This window comes from Temnothorax curvispinosus, unplaced genomic scaffold, assembly GCF_003070985.1.
Source record: "Temnothorax curvispinosus isolate PA1 unplaced genomic scaffold, ASM307098v1 QBEX01015206.1, whole genome shotgun sequence".
NCBI classification, from domain to species: domain Eukaryota; kingdom Metazoa; phylum Arthropoda; class Insecta; order Hymenoptera; family Formicidae; genus Temnothorax; species Temnothorax curvispinosus.
The window spans coordinates 173391-200490 of NW_020224986.1; the positions used below are offsets into that span (position 1 = coordinate 173391).

General features: G+C 41.4%; 3 protein-coding genes across 6 annotated transcripts; 2 read left to right on the plus strand and 1 right to left on the minus strand.

Moving 5' to 3' along the window:
* The first annotated feature begins 1726 nt into the window (after positions 1–1726).
* LOC112465449 (peptidyl-prolyl cis-trans isomerase-like) lies at positions 1727–4893 on the plus strand. Its single transcript, XM_025032998.1, has 3 exons — positions 1727–2017; positions 3238–3591; positions 4241–4893. Exons 1-3 carry the CDS (start codon positions 1814–1816, stop codon positions 4310–4312), a joined length of 630 nt encoding a protein of 209 aa, XP_024888766.1. The 5' UTR covers positions 1727–1813; the 3' UTR covers positions 4313–4893.
* LOC112465447 lies at positions 4773–26430 on the minus strand. 4 transcript variants are annotated; one of them, XM_025032996.1, is made up of 6 exons: positions 25941–26430; positions 25499–25744; positions 11440–11689; positions 10388–10714; positions 9014–9688; positions 4779–8599 (listed from the first exon to the last, which is right to left on the minus strand). In XM_025032996.1, the coding sequence occupies exons 3-6, from the start codon at positions 11680–11682 to the stop codon at positions 8387–8389; spliced, it is 1458 nt and encodes a 485-aa protein (XP_024888764.1). In that variant the 5' UTR covers positions 11683–11689; positions 25499–25744; positions 25941–26430; the 3' UTR covers positions 4779–8386. The 4 variants fall into 4 exon arrangements, with proteins under 4 accessions (XP_024888765.1, XP_024888764.1, XP_024888763.1 ...); XM_025032995.1 differs by having other exon boundaries at positions 25821–26430; XM_025032997.1 differs by lacking the exon at positions 25941–26430 and having other exon boundaries at positions 4773–8599; positions 25499–25764.
* On the plus strand, positions 13637–16029 carry LOC112465450 (defensin-2-like). Its single transcript, XM_025033000.1, has 2 exons — positions 13637–13834; positions 15129–16029. Exons 1-2 carry the CDS (start codon positions 13711–13713, stop codon positions 15323–15325), a joined length of 321 nt encoding a protein of 106 aa, XP_024888768.1. The 5' UTR covers positions 13637–13710; the 3' UTR covers positions 15326–16029.
* Positions 26431–27100: the final 670 nt, after the last annotated feature.

Consider the following 27100-nt stretch of genomic DNA (forward strand, 5'->3'; position numbering starts at 1 on the left):
GGTTTCAAAATCAATTAAACCGAGATTAAAGTTAATCTGCATTGATATGGCAATAGACAGCGAACTATCGATCGACCTATCGAGCAGTGTCAATAGCGTTTCGTTGACGCAGATAAAAGAATTAATTGTTTAACAAATTAGATTAGGGACAAAGGAGTCGCGCAATCGGAAGTTCTCCTGTAAGCAATTCGATCTCGGTTGAATTCGTCGTCGATGGAGTTAAATCGGAATTCGATTGATTGTTTGATAATTAAATTATAGATTACGGACGACGGATCGTACTGTCGGAAGTTCTGACGTAAGCAATTTGATCTCGGTTGAATTCGTCGGCAATGGAGTTAAATCGGAATTCGCGATTGAATCGTTGGTTCTCAATTTTCTCTACTAAATCGCCAATGGCCATGTACAGTTTGCCACGTTACGCCTTTTCTTTATTGAATTCGTGGCACAAGATTTGTGGAGCTGGATATGCGACGGTACACACGGGATGGTATATTGACAAACATTTGGGATCACAAGTTCTTATTCTCCTCTGTGTTTACAAACAGATTTCTTCCTCAACCTGTTCCAACAATCGACAGTTTCCCGTTGAAGTCTCATCGCTTATAGTGCCTTTCGACACATTCTTTGTGCAGAGCACACAATCAATAACATAAATATTTAATTATTCAAATATATGGAACATTATAGCGATCCGCAGAATCGATATTATTTCGTCACACGTCGTCGCGACAACAATTTAAAAAAAACTCATTTTCGAGTGATTTGAAAACGGACGCAGAGAATGATACGAAATTAAAAGAGCAGGTTTAGAAAAAATTAATATTGATCGTCAGCTAATGTCAACATTTATGAAGTAATGACAACATTCAAGTCGTTCTTTTAACGAAAGGATATAACTAAAGAATTAGCTAGGGCCACTTTTCGACCAAGCTCTGATTAACTTAATTGATTAGTCCATCAGAAATGACCAATCGCATTTGCTAATCTGCTTAATGAGAAAATGTGATTAGTAATTTCTAATGGACTAATCAACGATTTAGTTAATCGGAGTTTAGTCGAAATGGCCCTTTAGCTTTCGAATGAGTCTACTTCTTATTCTTCTTATTAGCAAGAGCAAGTGAGTTGGCTAAGCCCAAATGACTGTGCGAATCAGTCATTTTGGGGAAAAACAATATTTAATGCATCTTGTTTTATTTAGATTTTAGAATTATCAATTACATGAGCTCATAACCTTTGGGACATAAAAACATCCAAGTGGCGCACTCTAGCGGCAACAGTACGCATAATAAATAGTCGATATAATACCGGCGGTAGGAATGCGCGGCTATTCGTGAAATTTGATTCAAATTGTTTAGGTTATTTTTTGTTTCAAGTTCAACTCCGTTTTTCTTCTCTCGCTAAACGCTCGAATATATACGCAGTCATCTCGTTTTGATTATAAAATTGCTGAGCCAGGTCTTCAATCACGCGAATACAAGATTGTGACAAAATAGCTCGTACGTTTGACGATTAGAGATTTTAACGCTGCAATAATGGCAACGCGCGTCAGTAAGAATCCACGAACAAGTATCTGATTGGCCGTCGAAGTCTGCCGGGAAGCGCGGCGCCCGATTGGCCGTCGCCGGCGGTCCCGCCGCCTCATTCGGCAGCAGGCAATTTGCAACCGAAAACGGTCCTTTTATTACATAATATTTTCGCGGAATAACCGGCGAAAGGGCCGTAAAACCGCCGAAACCTACGACGCCGTGCGTACCGCGCCGATCGCCGCGCGTGGAATCGATTTCCGGCGGGTTTCCAGAAGCGGCAGAATATGGCGTTGAGATCGATTTGCCGGCTGTCAATTGATTCGACCTTCAGGCAGTCGAGCCATTTCGGAGCCACCGCCCGGCCGAGACGACCGTCCCACGACACGCTCCTACGAAGTATCGCCGCAGCAGCTGGGAACATGGCACTGCCACGCGTTTTCTTCGACATGACCGCGGACGACAAGCCCGTGGGCCGCATCGTGATGGAGGTGAGCCGAAATTAACGCCCGTACGCGCCGCAACGACCGCCGAACGTCCCGCGCCGCTCCGACCGCGCGCTTCCTACGCGGATCCCGGCATGCCATGGCCATCTTGATTTTTCCACCGCGCCGGTTCGCGATTCAACCGGACCCCTCGTTCTCGCGCGACGATCGGTTCCTCCGGTTCCTCCCCTTCATCGTCGCCGTCCTCGTCCTCGTCGTCGCCGTCGCGTAACTGGAGTAAATAATCGACGGACGACGGCGATCGGCGATCGGCGGCTGCCGTCGGTCGACGAGGACGCGATCGTGCGGAGTCACGGCCGAGCGCGACCGTCGTTGGCGATGCGTCACGCTCGCGCGAGCACGCTTTAACCATTACGAAATTTTCCATCACGACGGCGAACCTGTCGACCGGCCGCGTGCCCACGCGTGTCCGCGTGCGTGCGAGAAAAAATGCACCTGTCCCCCGCGCGAGCGCATATTTTTACTCCGATCGGAAAAGCTACTCCGAAATCACGGAAAATCGAAGGATATTGTGATCGCTCGAGATAAGGACGTGAAAAAATATTGTGACTCGCTCGCACGGAAGGTTATTACATTTTAGCAATACGGCCGATAAGATAAGACGCTCTCTCTTCCCGTCTTTTTCTGAAAATTATGATGAATTGACAGATCGTTATTTACGTGAAACGATTTTTCTTTTTTTTTTTTAAATAAAAACGAAAAGATTTTTCCTACGTGAAAAAGATTCCATCGAACGAAAGTATACTGTGTATTAATTGGCGTGTTATATAATTAGAAACTTTGCGCTAGGCTAAACATAGGTTTCCGCTCACGACAGCAATTTTATATTTTGCATAATGCAGAAGCATCGGCTTTTTAACACGCGAGTTTAGAATTTTTAACACAGATGGCGCGAGCTGGAGTAATAGCGCATATTTATTATTTATATCCTCTATCACGTTTTTTTTTTAATCGTTAATATTATTTCTTTAGAAACTAATTTATGTAAGGGCTAAAAAAAAAACGTTTGTCTCGTTTCCGAACGAGCATAAATCTTACTTGAGTGTCTTAGCGTGTTGTACATTTAGCTGTTGCTTACCTATTTGCTGCTTTATTGCTCTACTATATTCTTTTAAGATAAATATATATTTAGAAATTATATATATATACAGTATAGTCTAGAAATGTCCAGAGAGTTTAATCATATTTTTCATGCAATTTTCTAGTTGAGGAAGGATGTCGTCCCCAAGACGGCGGAGAACTTCCGCGCGCTTTGTACCGGAGAGAAGGGTTTCGGCTACAAGGGTAGCAGTTTCCACAGGGTGATTCCGAACTTCATGTGCCAGGGTGGTGATTTCACCAACCACAATGGCACCGGCGGAAAGTCCATCTACGGCGCCAGGTTCGAGGACGAGAACTTTAAGTTGACTCACACCGAGCCTGGTATACTATCTATGGCGAATGCCGGCCCCAATACCAACGGCAGTCAGTTCTTCATCACCAGTGCCAAGACCAGCTGGCTCGACGGAAAGCACGTCGTGTTCGGAAAAGTCACCGAGGGCATGGATGTTGTTAGAAAAGTATGGTTTTTCTATTACTATTTTCTATGCATATTTTTTATTAGCGAGGAATTGACGTCTCGTTTTTTTTATTATTATTCTCTATATTTATTCTCTGGGGATCGTGTAAGGTTGGATGTTATGAGATGGCGGATGTGATGTGATGAGGTGTCTCTAAAAATACGCGGATTTCTGCGAGTTGACTTCAATATGTGCCCAATTTGATCTTGTAGTAGCGTCGATCGGTCGATAAGGTCGATGAGTATTTCCCTGAATTTGTTTATATACATTTAGGCAGCACGGCCAACCGCTCGTGAGAAAGCGCTTGCCCGCGTGCGACTATTTAGTGTGGTGCTGAGCTGCTATCTTAGTAGGGGCACATGCGGCCACCACAATTCTTGGAAATCTTTAACCTTCAATGCACGATTTATTTAGTTATTTTAAGATTCTTTTCTAAGTGCTTTATGCAAATTACAAATTTAAAATTCGTTTGATCAAACCCGAGATCCGCCAGTTACGAGTCAACAGTGAAATATTTTGTCACTTGAAATTATTTGTATTTAAAGTAACAGGGTCAAGAATCGAGTCTAGGTTTTATGCTTGATAAACTATTTTATATTCAAATATTCAACAGCCTGGCTAATCTATGTTATTTACGTATTGTTTTCAGTTGGAGGCCATGGGTTCTCAAAGCGGCAAGACATCCAAAAAGATCATAGTAGCGGATTCCGGAGAGTTGTAGATCAACTAGATACTGTAATGACTGCATTTTTATTTAGCTGTTGCATACCTATTTGCTGTCTTTATTGCCCTACTTCATCCATTCCTATCGACCAAGGTTCTCTCATCGACGCTAATAATTTGTTATCGGGCACGGAATGTCAAACTTGTCGAATTTTGTAGAAACAAAAGAAATTGTCTGCATTGAAATGTTTTCTACTCTATTTCAAGCAATTATACTTCTTTTTTATCAGAGGATAAAGAATCGTTTGCAGTGTGACTTTTTTCTATAACGAAGGATTTGCTAATTCAGAAATCTTGCTTCGTTCCACAGTCAATACACCTGTGTGTTATAAGAAAAATATGTGTTAAACTTTTGTTGCGAAATCCATATTCTTCCACACACTCGCTTAGTATCGCTAAGTGATATAGCGGAAATGACACATGTATGTATATCACGATTAGAGAATCCTCATTGTATGTTTTTTTATAAATATATATATATACCATTCCTCTTCTCTGCCGGAAAAAAAAACAAACATCCCGTTTACCTATCGTAACGCGGGCAATGCCTGAAAGCGATACCATTTTACTGTAATACAACACCAAGTTGAAAAATGTAGTTGCAACAGTCTGAACAGTTTCGATTTCTTAAAAATAAAATTGTTTTCAGAAAGAAAAATAAGTTGTACGTTATTCGCGCTACATACATTGTAATTTTGTACGGCTCTATTAAGTAAACTATATTCTATATATATATCCCTTTAATTTTCAAAATAAATATTTTCCTGAAGATAATATCCAGATGGACATTGCATCTAATCCTTTCCTATCTTATATTTCAATATCTAGACAATAGATCCAGGTTGAAAAATCGATATATAAATAACACATTCTTTGCAACATTTACGATCAACGTATATTTTACCTTTTTTTCATATTCATGTTTTATCAATCTGCTGCGAGAACATTGATAGAACATACAGCACCAATACTATTTACAACTTTGTATTAGGACACTTTTTCGATTGTGACATACGTACAGGAGGTGCGCTAATCTAAATATGTAAGCGGATTTTATCCCTCCACAATTCTTTTTTTAACATAACATAAGAATTATAACGAAGATAACTTGCCAACTAATTTTATAATTTCTTTTCATGTTGTTACCGTTACTAAATTAATAAAATTCATTCACCATCTATGTAAATAAAAAATCGATACGAATTCTTATCGAGGGGTTGAAGAGTCATAAATACATGTGTATAATAGTCTGACGCAAATAACAAGTAACTTATTTTTTTCTCTTTCTTTTAATCCCCCTAATAATTAATTTTAGAATCGTTTAAGATATTAAGGATTAGGGATTACGGTACTCAGAGAAAGACAACTTGCTATCTGCTTCAGAAATTACCTACTTATTCGAGTTGTCACTCGATTCCAGTAAAATAAAATAACACGCTTTTGGTCTTTTAGTCGTTCGTTTAATATTTGTACTTCCGTCTTCGTTTTGTATTTATTTGTGCTGCTTCTCCTCGTCTAATTAATGTTTACGTGATGTAAAGGGAGGCTCACGCGGAGCTAGAGATTCACGCGGATTTATATAGACTCTGATTACCAATCGAAGAACATTTAAGTATTTACTCTCTACTCACATCGTATGATTTTCATAAATAAGTTCTAAAGTTCATACAGATCGGGGTAATCACATTACGCAATCAATTCCGTATAGATTTCAAAACTCTCAATAACAACGATTATTATCTTTGGAACATCTTTTTTTTTTTAACATTGATATATCAAGAGACGTGTAAGTATGTATCGAAATAATGCGTAATCTATAAGTCACGCCGTTTCGTTTAGACATATTTCATCGTAAATTTTCGAAAAAATGTTTTACGGCTGTAGTTTATCTCTAAATCGACAGCACATAAAGTTCACACTTACTACGTTCTGAAGCTATCGATTTAATATAAATTGAACATTTTGTTTCGAATTTTTCTTAATAAAGCAGCATGAAGATTACGAACCATGTCATTCCAATCACACCGCAGCGGAACGATGATTGCCTCCGAATTAATAAAACTATTCCTGATTGCACACCAAAGAGATACTAACTTAATACTTAATCATTAAGGAAAATTGTATTTAGTACGCTCTTGTTTAATTATCGTCAGACGCTCCAGGAACAGAAATTGGAGAGTCTCTTGAGAAAATATAATTCGACATAACTTCGAATATAGGAGGAGCATATAATGTGTGTCTTCTTCATTACCTTGCAAAATTTAAGGAACAAATTACCAAGCGCAAACACGATCGAGGAGTACCTAAAACCGACCGAAGGAAAATACATTTGCGGGCTATATCGTCCTACTTATTAGTCTCATTCATAAGCTTTCATTTGCGGCTTCGTCAGATGTTTAATTAATTTGCGTTTTACTCAACGCAGTCGCGTATATTCTATACCTTTGAAAGATAAAATTTCCGGGAGGCTGGCTGCAACATGAATATATCTTTTATATCTCTTCTGCTCGAAACGTACATTATACATACACACACGCACACATATACCCACAGCAACGTGTATACACCTCGTGCATACCGTTGCTGTACATAGTTATTAAATGTACATGACGATTTTTTTATACATATATATCTCTACGTCCATCCATATATCTATATCATGTATCTGTATTCTATATCAGTGGCGGTTTGTGCGGTCGAAACGATGTCGAGGAACGTCGACCGAAAAGGAGCAGGAAAACGGATAGAAGTCCGACCATTGAAACAGGAAAAAGGACGACAGATAAAGTTACGCGTAATTAACCGGACCAGCCGCCACCTTCTGTGTGCTCTTCTTTCAGAATATATTATATATAATTATAACGTGTGCATCTCCTTTGGCCCGCAAAGGATACATTAACGTTTATGATTATCCACGTGTTATCTGCGTCAATATACGAGAAATGCCACGCAGAATGTTCTCTCTTATATATATGTTATAATTTTATCCTAATATATTTTTTTGCGCCAACGTAATTAACATTATCTGCTCGCGACAACTTAAAAAAGTGACATGTTACTAAAAATAATTGTCCCTTATGAAAATACTTCTGTAATCGATTTCCTCGATATTTGCACTATCAATAGAAATTATATGGCGCATATTGTGTATATTGTATAATATATCGAGTTGTTGTGTGCGTAACTGTGTTTTCGTTCAGGGAGTGGACAAGGATGATATATCGCGTTATCTGTCATCTCGCGGCGATTATGAGTGCAATCAGCCACAAAAGAATCAAAAGATGCTGCGTATAATCGGGATGAAATCCGGCGGGTAAGAGCGAAAATAGTCCGTGAAAATATCGAACTCAGTGTTTAAATATTGCGCGAAAGTATCGGCAAAGGCCTTCAGCTTCGTAAATTGCCATATTTACTAATATCAATTCCCACAAAAAATTAAAATCGTGAATATTTATTATCGATAAATGTTATGCACCAAACGTTAATTTCTATTTACTCGTTAAGCGAAATATCGTGTCGATCAAGATCGCAAACAAATTTCGTGTCGACAGAAATCTCACAAATTCGGTAAGCACCTTATACGGGTTAATTGCTGATCTTCGGGGACAGGATTAAGTAAACTCCGAATCGTGAGAAGAGATTGCAGGTATCTAAACATATGCTTTATAGGAGATAGATATGCGCGCGAGAATGAGTTGAATTATTTTACCGTGCGAAGAAATATGTAAAAAAAGAAAAGAAACGTAGTAACATCTTTTCGATCAAACCTATGTAATCTTCCGCAGCTTTGATCTTTCTCTCTCTCTCTCTCTCTCTCTCTCTCTCTCTCTCTCTCTCTCCCGATCCTTCTCTCTCTTTGAATCCTTCTCACTTCAAGAGGATAAACAAGAGAACCATTCCAACAGATCGTGGGAGTTAGCTCATGGGATGTAGAACTCATTCGGCGGAAAGAGAAAAATAAATAAATAGCGGCAGTGCGCACAGCAAATAACTCTGTCAATCCTGTAGATCTTGTTTACAAACGAAACATATGAATTGTCGTAATCGCGAGAGACGGCCCGGCGGTGGTGCACTACTTGACGAAGAGGTCCTTGAGGGTGGAGCAGATCGATTCGCAGTCCGGTTGCTCCGGCTCCTTGTTCCCGCTCGTGAACCAACTGGCGACCTTGCTGGCGCGCGACTTGTTCGGCGACACGGCCGGCTTTCCGGATGAGCTGCCCGACGTTTCCGCGTCGCTTCCTCGGTGGCCCGAGGTGAGGATCTTCTCGATGGCACTACCAAGCACCTATCAGTACCGAATCAAGCGAAAAATTTTACTTTTACGCGACCTTACATTCTTTTTTACGACGTATTTTATCTTGGGTGCGCGAACGAAAATATCTATACCGCCAACACTGGAGCTTTGCTCAAAGTTAATAATTCTAATCACAATTTTCTCGATGCTTGTAAACGCATCTGATGAAGAAACTGCGTTCGCTTACTTTTTTTAATCGATTTTTCTGTAGTTAATATATTTAACGAAAACTCTTACTTTGAATAATTTTGCTTAGTCTGGATTCAGACTAAGCAAGCAAGTGCGAACAAACGCGAACAATTTGCTTTGTTTCAACGACTGCGAAATAGTACAATAGATCATTATACTATATTCACTTGCTTAGTCCAAGCCCGTTCTGAACGGAAAGTGATAACGTTTATTTACCTGAGCGTCCACCTTGGTACCACTGCTGTCGTCCCAGAGAACCTTGTGCCTGGCGTTGACGTTCTTCGCGAGCGTATCTTTGACAGTCTTGACCACCCGCAACTTGTCAAGCTTGAACGTCATCGGGTTCTCCTCGTCATACCGGTTCTTCTTCGACATCGGCTGATGTCTTTTGGCGAACCAGGTGCTCGGCGTGACGATCGTGCCAATGGCGCTCTTGCCACTGCTGGTTGGCGTCTTGACGCTCTTGGTGCTGTGCAGGATGGAGACGTCGAAGCTGTTGGACCGAGAGCTCTTGAGCCGGCTGCGCCTCTGCTCCGCCGTTTTGGAGGACCAGCTCGATTTCTGATCGTCCTTCGTGCCCGACGCGTCCGACGTGCCGCACATGTTTATCTCCGTCGCGGACGACGTCAGGGAGCTCAGGATGGATATCAGATCCGTGTTGGAGCACGTGATACCCGCCGCCGTCGTCGTGCCGTCGGAGAGCGGCCTCATCATCTCGGACGCGCGTCTACGTAAACCCGACGTGGACGCCGCAACCGACGCCGAGAACTCGGAGAACCGGCGTTTCTGATGCTGTATGTATTTCTGCGTGGTCGAGCTGCCATTTCCGTCCAGTGGCTGAATCTCGCATACGCGCTCGCGAGACGGCGTCTTGTACATCTTTAAACGGACCTGGGACGCGTGTACGAGCACGATTAGAGCGCTCCCCGCTTAAACGAAACGTCAAAGAGCTGTCCATTTAACTATACATCAAATTAATATGAAGTATCTATGAATGGCTAATGGACTTTGCAGCGATTTCTCTCCGAGACGAAATTTAAATACGAACTCCAACAATTTTTTTATATTTTTAGAAACTTGAATTATTCACTTGGAAAAATTCCTCGATTTAATTAGACGATCCTACTTTTCGTCTTCGCGTTTTTACTTTCGAAGAGCCGATTTTATTATTAATTAACTTTATAAAATACGAGAACTCTTAAAGTTTGAATCCATGTTGTCTGAGAATGTCTGAGAATCGCGATTGGACTCCTGATGGACCGCGCTGCTATTACATGTTTAATCTCGAAGATAGAAAAAAAAGGGCAAAAAAGTACGGAGGGGCAGCTATAATAAAAATCAATAGCGGACAGTCTAATGTCTAATAAGCCTAAGTGGTTATCATAAGATTACAAGTGATTATCATTAAGGTCCGGTTTTATCTTTCGGTTCTATTAGACCAGCAGGGAGACTGTATACACTCTCATCACTATAATTTGTTATTCGTCTTATCTCATTTATATTATTTATGTAAGTATTACCATTGTGTTGTCAACTCTCGATTACTATGACTACTCCTAAACATGTCGCTAATCCAGAGTTACAATCTACCTTTCTGGCCTTGATCTCGGCGATGTCGTCCATAATGTCGAGCTGCAGATTGTGAGTGCTCCCGCTGTTGCTGGGCGGGCCGCTTATCCCGGTGGACGATTCCCGCCGGCTTTGCAATATCCTGGTAGCGCCTCCCATGGGAAACGCGGCGATGGATTCTCGTCGATTGCGCCCGAACAGGGTGGTCGGCACCCTGGAGATCGTGACGACCGAGTGCCGTCGGCCGCCGGACTGCGGTGCCGGCGTCTGCGAGAGCGTCGCCAGGAAAGCAGCCTCCCTCGCCGATGGACCGGAACCTTCTCCACCGCGTTCGCTCAACCGTCGCACCTAATCACCGCGTGCAATTAACGAGGAGGCCGAACTAATCGACACCGACACCCAATACGGGTTTATGTTATCGCTCGAGAGAGAAATTAAACTGATCACTGTAAATCCAAGTGTGTTATTTCTATACACGTATATAAACGTCTAGAAATGACACGTTTGACCGAAGGTCGTTTTACATGTTTCGTGTTAAATTAACAGAGTGTTAATTTAATCGTATTAAATTAAAAGTTAATACGAGCTTCAGTTAAAATAACACACTTGGATTCGCAGTGATGGAATAGTGCCATCGGAAAGTTTTAAAAATTTAAATCGTACAACGTCAGATTTTATGCATCTTTGATGTAATTATTTAAAGATCTAGCTTCGTCGCATGGCAGCACTTTTGAAAATCTGACTGCGTGCATTACAAATGCTAATATCATTTAAATGCTAATGTTAGAATAATAAGATACTAAATTAAGATAAAATTTGAAAAGGAGCAAAAAACTTTCAAATATATTTATTTCAAATTTTATCTCGATTTAATATCTTAGGTTTTAACTTTGACATTTTTAATATCTATTTCTAATATCTTTCTCTCTCCGAGATCGATCATTATCGAGATTATTCTGGACCGAATCTATTTTGGCTATCTCGCGCGCGCGCGTGTGTTGCAGCATGAAGCAATTGCGTATTTCGATAGCGCCGACCGCGAAGGACTTCCGGTGCACATGCACAACACGTACCTGGGATGCGGTTATCCCGGATGTACACTGTGGCGTCGGCAAGGAGTGTTTCCTGGCGTCCCTCCACGGCGAGAGCAGATAGGGATTCAAGGATGGCGAGTCCGGGTCGACGCATCGCGGCGGCGATTCCGCGCGGCAGCACGCCCCTTCCTCCTCGCCCAGCGTGCTTTCTTCGACGACGATCAGCGGCTCGCCGGCGCCGTTTCCGCCGCTCGTGCTCGGGCAGTACGACTGCCTTCTCATTTCTATCCTGGCAAAAATTTTCGGTTTTTCATTTTCCTTTTCTATCCTTATACAAAGATTTCGAAACGTTGATCTTATTTTCCGGTCCATCAAAATTTCGACGAATTAAACTTTTAACACGGAAACGGACGCTTGTTTTTTTTTAATTTATAAATGGTTATCTGGTATGATTTTTACACCCCAATTAAAAGTCATTGTTATTAAACATATTTTTAATTGTTCTGTTTGAAGACAATATGTATGTAGATTTACTCAACATTTTTAAGGGAAAACAAAAAAAATATTTTAAAAAACAAAAGAAGCATATTCAAATTACTGACGTGAGCTTTTTTCGATATCAAGGTGTAAAATTCACCCCAGGTGCCCGCGTTCCTGGGTTTAATAAAAGTTCATTAAAACATTAAAACTATGGGCAGACACTTGACAACGGACACTTTATTCGCCCTTATTTTTTAATCGCTTTTATTACAAATATTTCCTTCGTTTCACCTAACAGACAAGCCGGTATTTGATCCCACATCTATAAACGGAATCAGCGTCTCCGATACGCGCGCTGCTTAAGATTCCGAGCGGATACGAGGTTTCTCAAGTATGTGCGATGCCGGGATTCGAGAGATTCCCAGGAGGGACTTTTTATTTTCTACATCAGAGACAAGCATCTAATGGCGAGTAAAGCACTGCGCACATAATATATAGTCTCGTTCGGCTCGTGTAATTCCGAGCACGTGCGAGCATTTCGATTCGATATATCCGGAACGTATATATTCCCCTCCTCGTTTATCACGTCCAATGTAAATGGGGATAATTTCGGAGTTAAATTTCTATAAATATATTTGCGTAGGATGTTACACCCTCGAATACGGCGAGAGGGTGGAAAAGAAAGTATGTCGGGAATGACAGTAACCGCGTTTGAACGTTACGTTTGCGCAAATATTTATAGCATTCGTGGAGAAGTCATATTTTTGTTTCCATAACTGGGTCAGCTGGTACAGCTCGAGCGATAATGAAATTTAGCGATCACCCGCGACCGCTGCAGCATTACCTTCCATCGTCGATTGTTTATTCACAGCTTAACCGACACCGCGACGTGTCTCTCTCGTAAACAAATTGCTGACGAATGCGAACGCTTCGGATATGCGAAACGCGTAGTTTTCGCGTTATATTAGCACGGGCAGCACGGCGATTAAAACAACGGGACTTTTACAATGGGAAACGAGCTGTTATTCCGATTGACTTTTATATTTCGTTCCGATAAATTTTAACTCTTTGCGGTCGTAACGCGGAAATTCCGAATTGTTTATAATATCCGCATGCGCCAGCATGCTTTTATCATAAAAGATCAAATCTCGTCGGTTTAATCAAAAATGTAAAAAACGGTTCCCTCATTCATAATTGAAACGTACGACTGAGGTAAATTGCCTTTGCCCAACATTCGGTATATTCCGTTAGAAATTTCCTCTTTTACATAATACACTCCAAAAGGACGAAGGAAACGAAGAATATATATCCGAGAAACTTCTCTCTCCCTTTCACGGTAGTCGCCGAGTTTTTCCGAGTTCAAAAATTCAATAAAACCGGAATGAAAATACCTGTCGATTTCTTTTTAATTCGCCACTCACTTCTCGCAAACTATATAGTCACGTCCGCGCTTCCGTTCAACGACAGAAACGCCACGATCGATTGACCCGCTTCGTCGCCTCTTCTCTTTCACCCTCAGTCGTCGTCCGGGTAACAGCGATAATGCCGGAAATTAATATTCGGATACGCGGGTCAAGTTTATGTGGCTGCGGATCTGGTCGGCGGCCGACGGGTCTAGAAATAGCGAGCCGCGAGAAGCCGCGGGGAATTCCGGTGACGGGACATCAGGGGAAAGACGTAACGGTGCTGGACGGAAGTGGACCGAGGAAAGTAGACGAGGATGTTATCGGCGGCGGCGATAAGGTATATAAAGAAACGCCGCGTCCTTAAGGACGTCATTGTTCAACGACGCATTTGAGTGCGCACGAGAATATACGTTCTTCCGCAGTCATGAAGCTGCTCGCTATCCTCACCGTCCTCGCCGTGCTGGCTTACGCTTCGGCCAACACGCTGCCGGCTTACGCTTCGGCCAACACGCTGCCGGCTGTCTACGACGGGCCTACTTACGAATTGAGTAAGTATATACATATCTCACCGAGAAAGATCACGAATAAATTCTCTAATAAAAGTTCAAACGACAGCGAGGTCCTTATCGTTTTTATTCGATAACGGAGCGATCTAACAAGCTGAAATTGATCGCGAATAAATTTCACCCTGTCAAAGATTTATTCGCCGAGATATCAAGTTCGAGATACATTAAGACACTTTTTGCCGATAATTGGGAAATTATTATGAACGCTGGCTCGTTGAATATTATATATTGTAATTGCATTTTCGCGGAGAACGGTCGTCGAGATGTAATACGACGATACTTTGCAATAGAGTAATAAATGTTCAGAATGCGCTGCCTTTTATCTCGCGTTGCATAATAGTTGTAGCATACATATTCTCTCCTCTCTCTCTTTCTCTCTCTCTCTCTCTCTCTCTCTCTCTCTTCTCTCTCTCTGACGTGCACCCTTTTAGCGTACACTGATAATACGCTGTCGATATCCTTTCATATCGAGTTCGATACGACCTTTTCTAGTAACACTCCATTATTACGAGTTATTCCATTATCATTTCCGAACGCTGAATTAGAAATAAACTTTGAGCTTATTTATGTATGTGCTAAATGTAAGTTGTTTCAAACGTTGTTTTTTCTTGCTATACACTGTTAAATAAATAGCGTTATATTATACTCAATTTGAATCATTTTTAACGATTTCTGTAGGTCGTCACCACTGTTCCTACTCAAATACATCGTTCATTAAACTAAAACAATATTAATTTAACTAAACAAATAATACTGTATTGTGTTGAAATATTAAATTTTGATACACATGGTAGTTAAAAACAACAAAATGTTAATTAACTCATAGTACTGATTTAAATTTCATTGTTTAATATTCAACAGTGTACGTTTCTGAAACATCAATTTAAATATCAAAAAACTATTTTCATAAGAGTCGCATAAAAAAGTTTGAAGTTCAATTCGCAAGAATCGTATAATTTCCAATATAAAACTTCGAACATTTGAAAACAGAAAGAAAGATAGAGCAAAAGTAATCAGTCTTCTTAAATTTCTTCGAAAACTGTTCACTCTTTTCGCTTTAAATGTCAAAAGTATAGTGCAAGAAGAAAAGTTAATTTCGCTGCCGCAAAAGAATATGTACATCCCTGATGAGACCACCCCCGCATTAATCTAACGATTTGCTCTTGATGCGAGCTCTCGGGACACCGAATACCTATGTACATAAAACGAGTTACCCCGCAATACCCGCTTCTCTATTTTTGTATCGGAAAATAAAGCGAAGGGAATTGCGTTTCAGCGGCAATCGAGGATCCGGCGAACGACGAGATGGAGTCGAATCTGCCGCCCATCCGGAACCGGCGCGTGACCTGCGACCTTCTGTCCTGGCAGTCCAAGTGGCTGAGCATCAACCACAGTGCCTGCGCGGGCAAATGCCTGGTGCAGGGTCGCCGGGGTGGTCGCTGCCGCGGCGGCATCTGCGTCTGCAGGCATTAAAGCGTTGTGCTCGCCCTCGAATCGTCCGCGACGACCGCGACCTCCCGGCCAACGCAACGTCCCATGGATCCCGCAACCGGGCTATCGCACCCGCCGTCCCACAGTATTCTGTATTGACTACGTATTGGTGAACGCCGTCGCGTATTGTATGTAATCCGAATTAATATTCATGGGAGATCACGAAGGGACATGGTTTAATCACCCGATCGATAGTCCTGGCCTCGATTGTCCCGCCGCGCGAATTTCCGCCGAAAGGGATAACGTCGTTATTAACGATAATTATTTTAATCACTCTCTCGCGCGCGTCGCTATCGAGCGTGTTGATGGTATAAGAACAAAAGTTCTTGTTCGCGTCAGGCGACGGATCGTTTCAAGGGAAATTGACGAGTACTAATATCGACGTTATTAATGGAAGTTAATTAAATTGTTTATCGTAATGGCATCGTGATAGGAAATTTGTATAACATTTGTCAGTCGTCTCTCGTCTCTCTATGGCGCGCGCATAAAATCTCGGTTGAACCAAATGTAGTCTTGTGAAAGTTATTGTGATGAATGCATTGATATTGATATCGAATAGTCATACTATTTATAACATATATTCCAAATAAAACCTATTAGATATCGGTCATCGCATCGATACCTACAGATTTTTCACCTGTGTACTTCATATTCTATAATTCATTATTAAACGTAATGCAAGTATATTTGTGCATATGTTACTTGTATTAGAACCTGCTCCACAAAGTAATGTAAGTTTGGCAACTATTACAATAATCAGCTCCTATTATTTTATAAAGTAAAAGTTACTTGACTAGATTAGGCAGAATAATTGAAATAACTGCATTAAAAAATTAGGCCTTTTTAAAACTTTACACCCAGTATGCAAAACACTTGCTGTTTCATCAAAAATTGCTGAATATGTCAGAAATAATATACATAAATTAATTATTTGTCTGCAATTTTTATAAATGAATATTAACGTGGTAAAAAGAATAAAACTTTACACCCAGTATGCAAAACAATTGCTGTTTCATCAAAAATTGCTGAATATGTCAGAAATAATAAACATAGTTATCTGTCTGCAATTTTATTAAAATTAATATTAACGTGGTAAAAAAAATAGATGCGCTGATGATACAGCAATTAATCAGACAAAACGTCACATCATTCCGTGAATTGATAATTGACCTTTGCCCGGCCCATTCAAAATCTATTTTCTGATATAAAAGCAACATGTGGATCCGGTCGATAGTTCCACGTTGGCGAATCCAATCACTAACGTAATATCTTTCGGCGCGCTGTGTATATTGATTCGTGCGTTTGCGAACGTGCACAGAACACAGACCGCCGCTGAACAATAAGCTGTTCAACCTGTCCTAGGAGATGGAATCTGGAATTAAATTAAAAATGCGTCGAACAAGAGAACGATTTCTAAGGCTTATTCAATATATATGTATATATTGCAACCTATCTACATATCAATATATTTGCGAGTATTGATTGGAAATTCAAATTTGCGGTATTCCGGATAGGATAATTATCTCTCCATATTACGAAGCATTCCTTTTCAAGGTAAATGTATCAATACCTGTCTGGATACATACCTATGTCTGATTATTTTCATCATTTTATTCCTTAAATAAAGTTATAACGCGAATTAAAATCGAAGAATCGAAGAAAAAATATTTTTCTTGTATTATATTTTTATCTTTGATTTTCATTATACTTATTTAAAAACTAAAGTAATAAAGGTGTCCAGACATAGGTCTTAAGTGTCATTGGTACATTTACCTTACTTGGCAATCAGACATATCTGGATGTATCTTTCAAATATATCGATGGACATTTCGTACTTCCCTCGAAAAACGCAAAGGATCCTAAAAACACGAGGCAAAATTATATACGTGATTGCACCGATCCTGATACGTTCGAGAGATACTTATCTTGATTTATCTGATTTAATTCCAACGTTCGTTAAGCATTGAGGGACACATTTCGGATGTCCTTTAGATTTATACGCTCATTCAACTAATGCGACGTATAACGCTCGTATCATTTCTGATCACGCACATATGAAAATCCTCTACTCGGAGCGCTCGTCCCGCTCGACCTTCCATCTCCTACCTACTCGCGCGATAAGGGCCATCCACGATGAAAACTGATACCCTAGAAGGGCACTCTAAAAGGTATCTGGATGCATTCCCATAAGAAGATATTAGAGAGATCAAACGGATTAGGACGAAATCGGATTAGTCGGAGGAGTTTCTTAATGCAACGATGAGATAGAAGTTTCTACGGTCCTTCTCTCGAATTTATACAACGGACGACAGTTTCATTAGCGGCACCGTGCGCCAGATGTTCCCAACCGACATTCGGACGTACCTTTTTTGTCGCGACGAGACCTCGACGGTGGAAGGAATCGAAAATTTGCAACAATTAAACGGGCCAATTCGCGCGATAAAAAGTTTCGTCGACAAAACCACCGGTAATTAAACGTGGCGTAGTTACGTGACCCAGGATACAAATTATCGGTCCGAGAATACTCGATATTCGCTTCGCGGAAGCACTTTACGTGCAATTTCCGAAGCGATGTAAAACACAGAGCTGGCAACTCCATTCTATATTCTCGAAAGATGGTTCATCGGTCGGTTCAACGTCGAATTGACGCTGAATTTGTTCCGATAAAACGGGATCCCTTCGGCAGAGAAGAGAGAAGAGAGAGAAGAGAGAGGAGGGAGAGAGGAAGGGAGGGAGGGAGGGGAGAGAGAGAGAGAGAGAGAAATGCATGTATAAAACCTCGGGTTGGAGTTCGAGGAAAGATCGCTTTGATCAGAATGCCACGGTTAATTCGATTCGCGCGGAATCGACGCGCGGCCGACGTCAGCGTTTCAAAGTCATCGGCTTCCGAGAAGAACACGGAATCTCGCTTTCCAAGGGGCGACTTTGAACTCTCTCGCTTACCCTTTACGGCGTTTCTCAGCCATTCAAAGTTGCCGCTGTGACTGAAGTCGGCAAATGGAACAACGCCTCGTCGACCAATATATCGGTATAAAGCCCCAGCTGGTACTCGAGCCCCATTGTCCGCGTGACGTTAATATTACACGGCGACACAAGCGAGAATGCCTAGAAACGCTAGTACACGGCACAAACGAGAGAAAATAACTTCTCCCATTGAATAAAAGAACATTAATCTTGCGAATGCGCGAACGTTAATCTTACGGAATTTTTCCGCGCGCTAGCTCTTTGCGCGAGGTCGACAAAAAGAGCCGTCTTATTGCCTAAGTTTTCATTGCTGCTTCCGCGAAAATGATTATTCTTGCTGGATGTAGTTTTTAGAGATGTCTCTCTTTTTCTCAAACGGGAAAAATGTTTCATTAAACGTTTATTTATATTTAAGGGCTCTTTTTAGTTTCGTATAACGTGCTTTCATATACTTTTCAATGAATATAACCATTAATTCTTCGCTTTCAGCGAAAATATTAATGTCCATATAATGTTCAACGCGGGTTCTCTCGAATTTAAATATGATACTCGAACAAATATTACGATAAGCGCGATAACGTTTGCCGCTCGCGAAATTGCGTGTTGCGCGGAAACTCGATTTATACGGCATATTTATTCACCGCTCTCGTATATGTACGTGCAATATATTTTTGGTCGTTCGGTCGAGACCGCGTACGCGGTCACTTGAAACGCGCGATACGATCACAGAGTCGGGAAAAAAGCAGAAGCGAGATTTGTTCGGTCTCTTCAAGAAAATGCGCAAAACACGGGCAACGTAATCAATCAGATCGTCCGAATGGATCCACTTTGAAGCTACCGTAACGAACCGCGCCGCGCGCGAACGGCGAGGGGTTAAATTTAAGTCAGTTCATATAAGGGTAAGAGTTTATAGAGCGGGAGCCAATTACGACGTAATACCGCAAAGAGGATTCAATAACGGAGAGAGAAACGGAAGAGAGGAAGGTCAGCGTTTCCGTTGCATTCGAATGAATCACATCATCCCCGCATTCATCCGTCTCCCATTCTCCAACACTCGTCTTTCGCCTCTTCTCTTTTCCACTCCGTCGATCCGCTCGAATTCTCTCTCATTTTCCCCCCTCGATTTCCCCCTTCCCCATTTCGCTTTCGATATCCTTCCAAGCTCGGCGTGCCGGAAATTTCAGCGTTGGCGCGACACTCAAATGAGATTCGAACGAAGAAGACGGGCGCGACAACCGATAAACCAAAGAGCCCGTGCAGAGTGCACCTTTAGTAGTAGTAAACCATATCGATCGACAGTGTTTACTACAAGCGTGGCAGCTTGGCTTTTGAGCTTCAAAGGTGGCCAGATGCCGAGCTGACGCAAGATTGGGTGAGATTGTTCTGACGGGGTTACCGCGTTGCATCGTCACCGGTACATTAGCATCGTACCGGCGAAAGGGCTTTTCTGACCGACGAGCTTGGCCTCTGGGAAAAGGAGAGAGAGGGAGAATTGAATCGAAATTTATTAAACGCGCTGGGACTACGTTCTCTGAAGCGTAAAGACATTGTTACAAAAAAGAAAAACAAACTGTTACATAAACTGTAACAATGCATAATACAATGCAATAAAATGCAAAGGCGACAATAGAGAAAGAGAAAAAAAGAAATAAAATGTACATAGAAAAAAAAAGCGAGACGGAAGACAACAAAGAGAGAGAATAATCAACGGAGATGCGATGAGAATACTGGTGACGGAGTAAATAAATCCTCGCCCGATTATTTTCTCAGACGCGACGTTACATACTTCATTTACCGCTAGAGATGCGGCCGTCTACTACCGGATTTTATTTTAAGAGAGAACCACACGACGTGTCGATTAACGTGGACACTTATAAAGCTTCTTCCTCTGCATGTCTATTAATAGACGAAGGCACAACAAAAAAGCATTATGCGACATATTAATGACGTAGAATGTTAACTAGAAGGTTCCCGATTATGATTAAAATTATTATTATTGTTGTTATTATTATTGCCATTGTGGTTTGTCGGACTTGTCTCGTTTTTCTCCGAAGAGACGAAAGAGGGGAAAATCCGCATTCGCTCGGAAGGGTTCTAAATCCGCGCGGAGAATAAAAGGTATAGAACTGAATTTAATATATTATATCACGAGCTTCACGCGACCACCGTGTACGGATTTTTCAGGTCTGAAAATCCCTCTTTTACCCTCTCGCGCGAACTTTAATCACCGCGTTGAAGTAATCTCGAGGGGGGGTCGGCTCGCACGCTTCCAGCGTGTAACGGAAAGGTCTTTCGTATACGTGTAATACGGGGACGCTGATACCTCACGGCGGGCGCACGAACCTCTACCACCCTTCAAACTCTATACGTGACGTAATACGGGTGCACCGTATTTGACGTCACACTTTTGTTCCGTCTCGTGCATAACGCGATCGACTCCGACCGCCGCCGCCGTCGACGGTCTATAAACGGAACCCGTTAATGTTTCGCGGTCACATGAAAATCGCCAGATGGTGATTTAATGGCGTGCGGAATAATCCCCGTCGTTATGGTAGATAAATTATAACGATATTACACTCGCGACCGACTCCCTCGTTAACAAATCCCGCGGATCATCGTCGTCCGCGGCAACCGCGAGATCATTAGATATTAATGTTTTCCTCAACGTGTATCGTTGGATTTTACGGCTCTTTCGAGATGATAATAAATGTAAAATTATCCATCGCTATATCCATGCAAAAGAGAATTGTTGTTTGGGGAACAATATTTTTCGGTTACGTATTTATTCGCCAACATTTGTGTTGAATATTATAATATCGTGTTGTTCAATCCCAAGTCTATTTGTCCCGAACCAGACCGTCTGTTTTTTATGTTCGCAATTAAAGCATTAACTCATCTAAAATTATTTTGTGATTTTTTTACATGATTATTTATAGGAATTTAAAAATATAGAATTTCTATTACAATAAAAATTGTTATAAAATTTGTTTTCGAGGAAGTCTCACATAACCATTATAAATACATAATATCGATCTCTAAAATTAATAGAAAAAATCTCATTTACAAGAATTACATTAAATAAATAATAATAATTTAATGCTTAGATACTGCTTTACTACTTTTAATAATTAAACATTTTATATAACTATAACATTTAACGTAACTGCTCCATTTATTTATCAATGTTATTTCATGCATGGCATAAATATCGTCTTTAATTCCTCTAATTAACTAAGCACTTTAAACTAGCCTTCCCATCAATTACAGATCGATATTACGTATTTGGACACTATGCCTATTCCAATATTAATTACCGTTAATTGCAAATTAGAGTAATAAGTCCGCGACGACGTCGCAAGGTTAAAAATGTTCCGTACCAGGCGCGGCTGGTTAAATAATTACACCCTCGCGGACGGAGGCGACAGAGATGAGAATTGTTAAATTCCTCTCATTTCCTTAGAACAGTCCGACGTGAAATGCTCCGGCGGAGCGCTTCCTACGGTGCAACGACAGAATGGCTATTAAAGACAATTCATTCGGCCTTCCAACTCTCACGCCGTTGTCCCTGTCGCCTCGTTAACTTCCATTCTTTGTTCAATGCGCAGCCTCCCTCTGTGCCTGATGGATATTTAGTGCCGTGTAATTACGTGAGACGCGCGCCACTGCACGTTACGTTACGTTACGTAAGTACAAGCTCGCCACCAGACGAAATGAGGCGTGGGCCACGCGGCTCCAAAGGCGACGTGAGACGTGAGACGCGCGGTGGCGCGGGCAACTTAGCAAAGTTACGCGAAAGCAATATATCCGGGAATCGAACCTTTCACGGGGATTAATCTTCCTCGTCTCCCGACGAGTTTCCCCGAGGATTAAGGCGGAAAATCTCGCTCGCCCTCGCCGATAACGAGTCGCTCCTCTTATCGCGCGAAGAGGCCTTAAGAGAAGGCCGAGCTTTTATTTGACGTTGAATCCCCCTTCGTGGGAATTTGTTTTGCTTGCGGGATACGCGCACCGAGAGACGTCAAAGCGCAGGGACGCATGCAACCACGGGATTTTCCTCCGGACTTAATTAAATACTTCGGATACCGACTATCGTCGCAAATATTGCCGGAGGGTCGGTCATCTCGAGGATGGTACGCTTGGATTCTGCCTTCTCTCCGTCTCATCTTCCTCCCTTCTTTATCCCAAGCATACCTTCTCAAAGAATTTACACGGCAAACGAACAATTTAATCCCGCCGGCTATACCTCCAGTTTCTATTTATGTATAATAATTCAGGAGCTCGAGAAAATACTGTTAAATATGGATAAATAACGGACGAAAGTTTATGGCCGAAGGTTACAAATCTCAAATTAATATTTATTTTACGATAAAGTTTCCCGTGTACCGCACGTATAGAACATCATAGATTTCTCATGAAATCTAAATAAAATCAAGATTTCTCTTCCAAGCGATATTTGCATACAAACATGTAAACGGAAATTGTATTTGTGAATTTTATGATGCAGTAGCGTGCTTTTACGAATTTAATACTCAAGTTTAATACTTGAATTAAATATTTGATAATGTCATAATTGATTATTTAACATTTCTTATTATTATTATCTACATACATTAATAATACGTACCTTAGAAATAAAGAATCGTATCTTCATTATTAGAAATGTAGAGAAAACAGGACTTAAAGTTCATTATTTCTATAAAAATGTCTAATACGACTTTTTCTAACATTGTATCTTAGGAACTAATAATAATGGATATAAGACGCTTTATCATTATATAATTTAAGCTCCTGATATATTGAAAAAAGTATTAACTCTAATTTTGACAAAAACTGGAGACACGATTCTTTATCTCTAAGGTACAGATATGGTGTAACATAGTGCAAAAATAGCTCTGTGCTCCCCCGTTCTAATTTTGTCACAGAAACAGCGATTTATATTTATTAGTGTCGATTAGACTTAATCTGTCGTCAATCGACATTTGTATCGGTTGTTAAGCAAAATCTCTCCGGGTATATTCGCAGCAATTGTTAGTAAACGGGGTAATTCAAAGCACTCATTCATTTGAAAGCGAATTTCGCAGCGAATCATGTTACAGGTGTAATTGATCGAAATCTCGTTACAAAAAGATCATGTATTGTATAGAAACACTTGCCCGTCATTACTTCCATTTTCTCGCAGAGTGGGTAACAGATTTCATCGTCGCGATTTTCAATCGTTTTATGTAACGAATAGAATTTCAAGCAAACTTTTAGTTGAAATAATGAAATTACTCGCAGAATTTAATCGTTACGTGACAGTGAAATAGAGGAAAATACCGAATGTTTTCACACAAAAAATATGTTTGTATAACTCAAATAAAATAATTATTTATCACGAAAATATTCAAATGCGAGCCATCTAATAACAAAACTCGCAAAAACAATTTTTATTGAAATAATATTTTTATTTTTATATTCTATATATAGTAATTCGTTATATTTTTCAAAACACATTTTATCACTGCTCGCGTGCACCATTTTATTGTAGAAAGGTATACTATATTAAATAAAATTGCATTAAAATCAAGCGGAAAAAGATTCGATTATTTATAAATCCGCATATACGTCCTTGTTGACTTACTTCTCGCATCATTTGCTTGCCTTCTCGCAATTCTGAGATTACTTCTTGACTGGATTACTATCTAAATTTAGATTCAAAGTCGCTGATGAAAACTGCATTTTGAGCGCATCGATCAAGTGTCTCTCGGGAAGACAAGGGAAGTTTGAAGGGCTACCGTTCTTCCCTCATTGACCTGTTCTGTTTCTGTATACTGTAACTACGATATATACGAAGCGCGATTCATTTAGGGTACAGGCAGCAAAAGGCCGAAATTACCGAGAGCAATTATTCGCTGCGAATGCACAGCTATATAAACCTGCCGGGGCTTGTAATTGTCAATTAGACCGACCGTCAAGATTTTATCGATTCGTCGATAATCCCTGTATTTGGCTGTTGCCGATGAAAAGTTTGCGGCTATAAGAGACCGTTCTCGGAGGACGATCATATTTTCGGGGAGAAAAGTTCCTTAAGAAAATCATCCAACTGATAAGCTATCTAGCGAGGTATTTTCTTTCTTAAGTACGAAATAAATATGGGGATTAATTCCACGATTATGAAAGAAAATACTTTGCTAGATAGCTTATCAACCTTCTAATCGCGTAATGGAATAAGAAAGTAAAATATAAATTTTACCGATACTTTTGATATCATCGATCTGTTTTTAATGTATGCATGATTCCTTGTAATGTATACGCGATTATCAACGCGAGCAACATCGCGCACCCTAGTTTCCTAACCAAACGCATTTATACAATTGCTACAGTAATATGTAGAAGCGATAAACCGTCCCGTCAACCGAGTTTATATTTAAATAAACTCATATATATAATTCGCTTCTCTAACACTTGGCAAATTCTATACATCGCATTTAATTTCTATGGAATTTTAAGTGCTCCGTTTAACAGGTAAAACTCACGAGCGAAACAATATAAACATTATAAACAATTCTATTTAATAGTCAGTAATTATTGCATAAATAATAGGGAACACGGACCTGGGGGAGGCTCATAACAATCTACCACGGTTTTTCCATTATGCCGTCAATAAATACAAACCCGACGAGCTTTATTCCCGCGAGTTCGCTCTTAAATGAAAGCTTGTCTCTAGACAATTCCAAGGGAAATTATTTCCACATGTGTATTCGTTTGTGCCTTTTTGCTCGGATCGCCACAATAATATCGCATTAAAAAAAAATCATGATCCAACACATAAGTAATTGACGCTCCAGGGCGAGTCCCAGGATAATCGATCTCCACTTATACAAGTTTCACGATACAAATCCAATAACGGGAGCCGTGTATGAGTTATGACGATGTATCTCAAGGGTTTCTGCCCTGAAGGTATGATACGGAGGTACCGTATAAATCCCGTCGCCCATCATTATCCCGGGCTCGCTCTCTCGAGCCAATTAGGGGAAGTAATGTCGACCCCTTGGGCGATAAAGTTTCAAACGTCTCGCGGAGAAGCAGAGTAGTCGCGCGGTACCGCGCGATGTCGCGGGACATTCAAAAGCCCGACAGCGGGGGGATGAGATCGGCAAACACGATATACGTGGAGCCGGCGTGCGAGCGCGAAACGGGGAAATCTCTCACCTTATACCGTAGAATTGTCGGCCGCGAGGCGATGTTGATCCCCGGGGGTTTGTTAACGCGGCCGCATTCACGGTCCGACTGCGATCCACTCGCTCTGGCACACCACCCGCGGATGTACTATAGTCTATACCACCACTGCCTCTGCCGCTCCTCGCCGATCCCTCGCTGCTTTGCACACGCACACGCTCCGCGGTGGTGTTCGGTCGGTTCCCTCGGTGTAACGACCCCGCGATCTCCCCGTTGCACCTACGTATAGCAGGCACCCTTAACTACACATCGCTCCTCCGCGATCGCGATCGTTCCGCGCGATCGTTTCGCGCACCTGGGATTTAGCCGAAGCTCGCCCTCCCGGGATCGCGAGATCGATGATCCCGGAATCGGTGGTGGTTGTCACGTGTGTCGATGGATTTTTTTTTCCTACGAGCGATCGCGACGATCTTACCAAGTTAAGGGAGACGACGAGTAAACCCGGCCGCGACGGTGGTCAGAGCGGCACTACGAGCCTCGCGAAAGACCCGGCGCCCCCTCTCACCATCGACCCGGGTTCGCCCGACCAATCGACGCGTGCACCTTCCTGTCGTTTAAGTACATTCCACTGGATCCGGGGACGAGGTGAAGGGGTGGCTCGACTCGCACCCACAGGGGGGTGGCGAACGGCGGACGGCGGAGGCGCCAACGGTGACGGAGGTACCGTGTTTCACGTGTTGCTTCGGTATGAACACACTGACACGTAATTTAATGATGTCAGCCAGTCGACCGTGCTCCACGTTCCTCGGAGGAAAATTGATTGTGCAATTGACGCGGCGAGGCCATCTCGAAGAGAACATTCCCGGTATAGCGGGAAAGAGAGTCGAGGCAACGGTTCCGATTTTTCAGCGTTAACTCATAAGTGCGTAGCTTGGCCATATAAGTGCAAAGAGACTTTTCGACGCTCCGTGTACTCTCCTTTATGAAGTTTCAACTGAAAACGTGCGCATTTGCAAAGATAAAAAAAAAGTTTAAAAAAAGATTCAGAGGATTAAAAGGGTTCAAATCAGTACGGAAGAATTTTTTAAATATTTCTCTTTTAGGATTTCTTAAGCGCAGTTATTTATTTAGAAAAATACTCAAAATGCTACGAAAAATTGCGCATTTAAGAGTTAACTCATCTGTCAAAGTCTAGCGACAAATGCACGTGCCTTAAACTGAAAGTTTTTAAATATGCGGAGATACAAAATTTCCAACTCGCAAAAACTTATTTCAGATTTATTTTTAGAACGTAAATTACTTAAAGTTAAAAAGTCGACTCGGAGGAGTTGAGCACCGTCACGCTGAGACATCTTTTACATTATGTAACACGATGGTTCTGTAACGCGGCGTTTTCCCGGTACACATTACATTATTACATAGTAAGCTGATGATGCTGTAACGGTGTTACTGTAATGGTGTGTATTGTAATGCGACACTCCTCTGCCAGACGTTACGATAATAAGCTCGGGTTAAAGTGCACGAAAAAATAACCGTGGAGCGGAGCGAAGATAAGTTTTATGATCGCCTTATGTGGAGGAAATTTATTATCGCACGCGTGAAAAGCGATATCAAGAATAATAAATTTAAAAAATA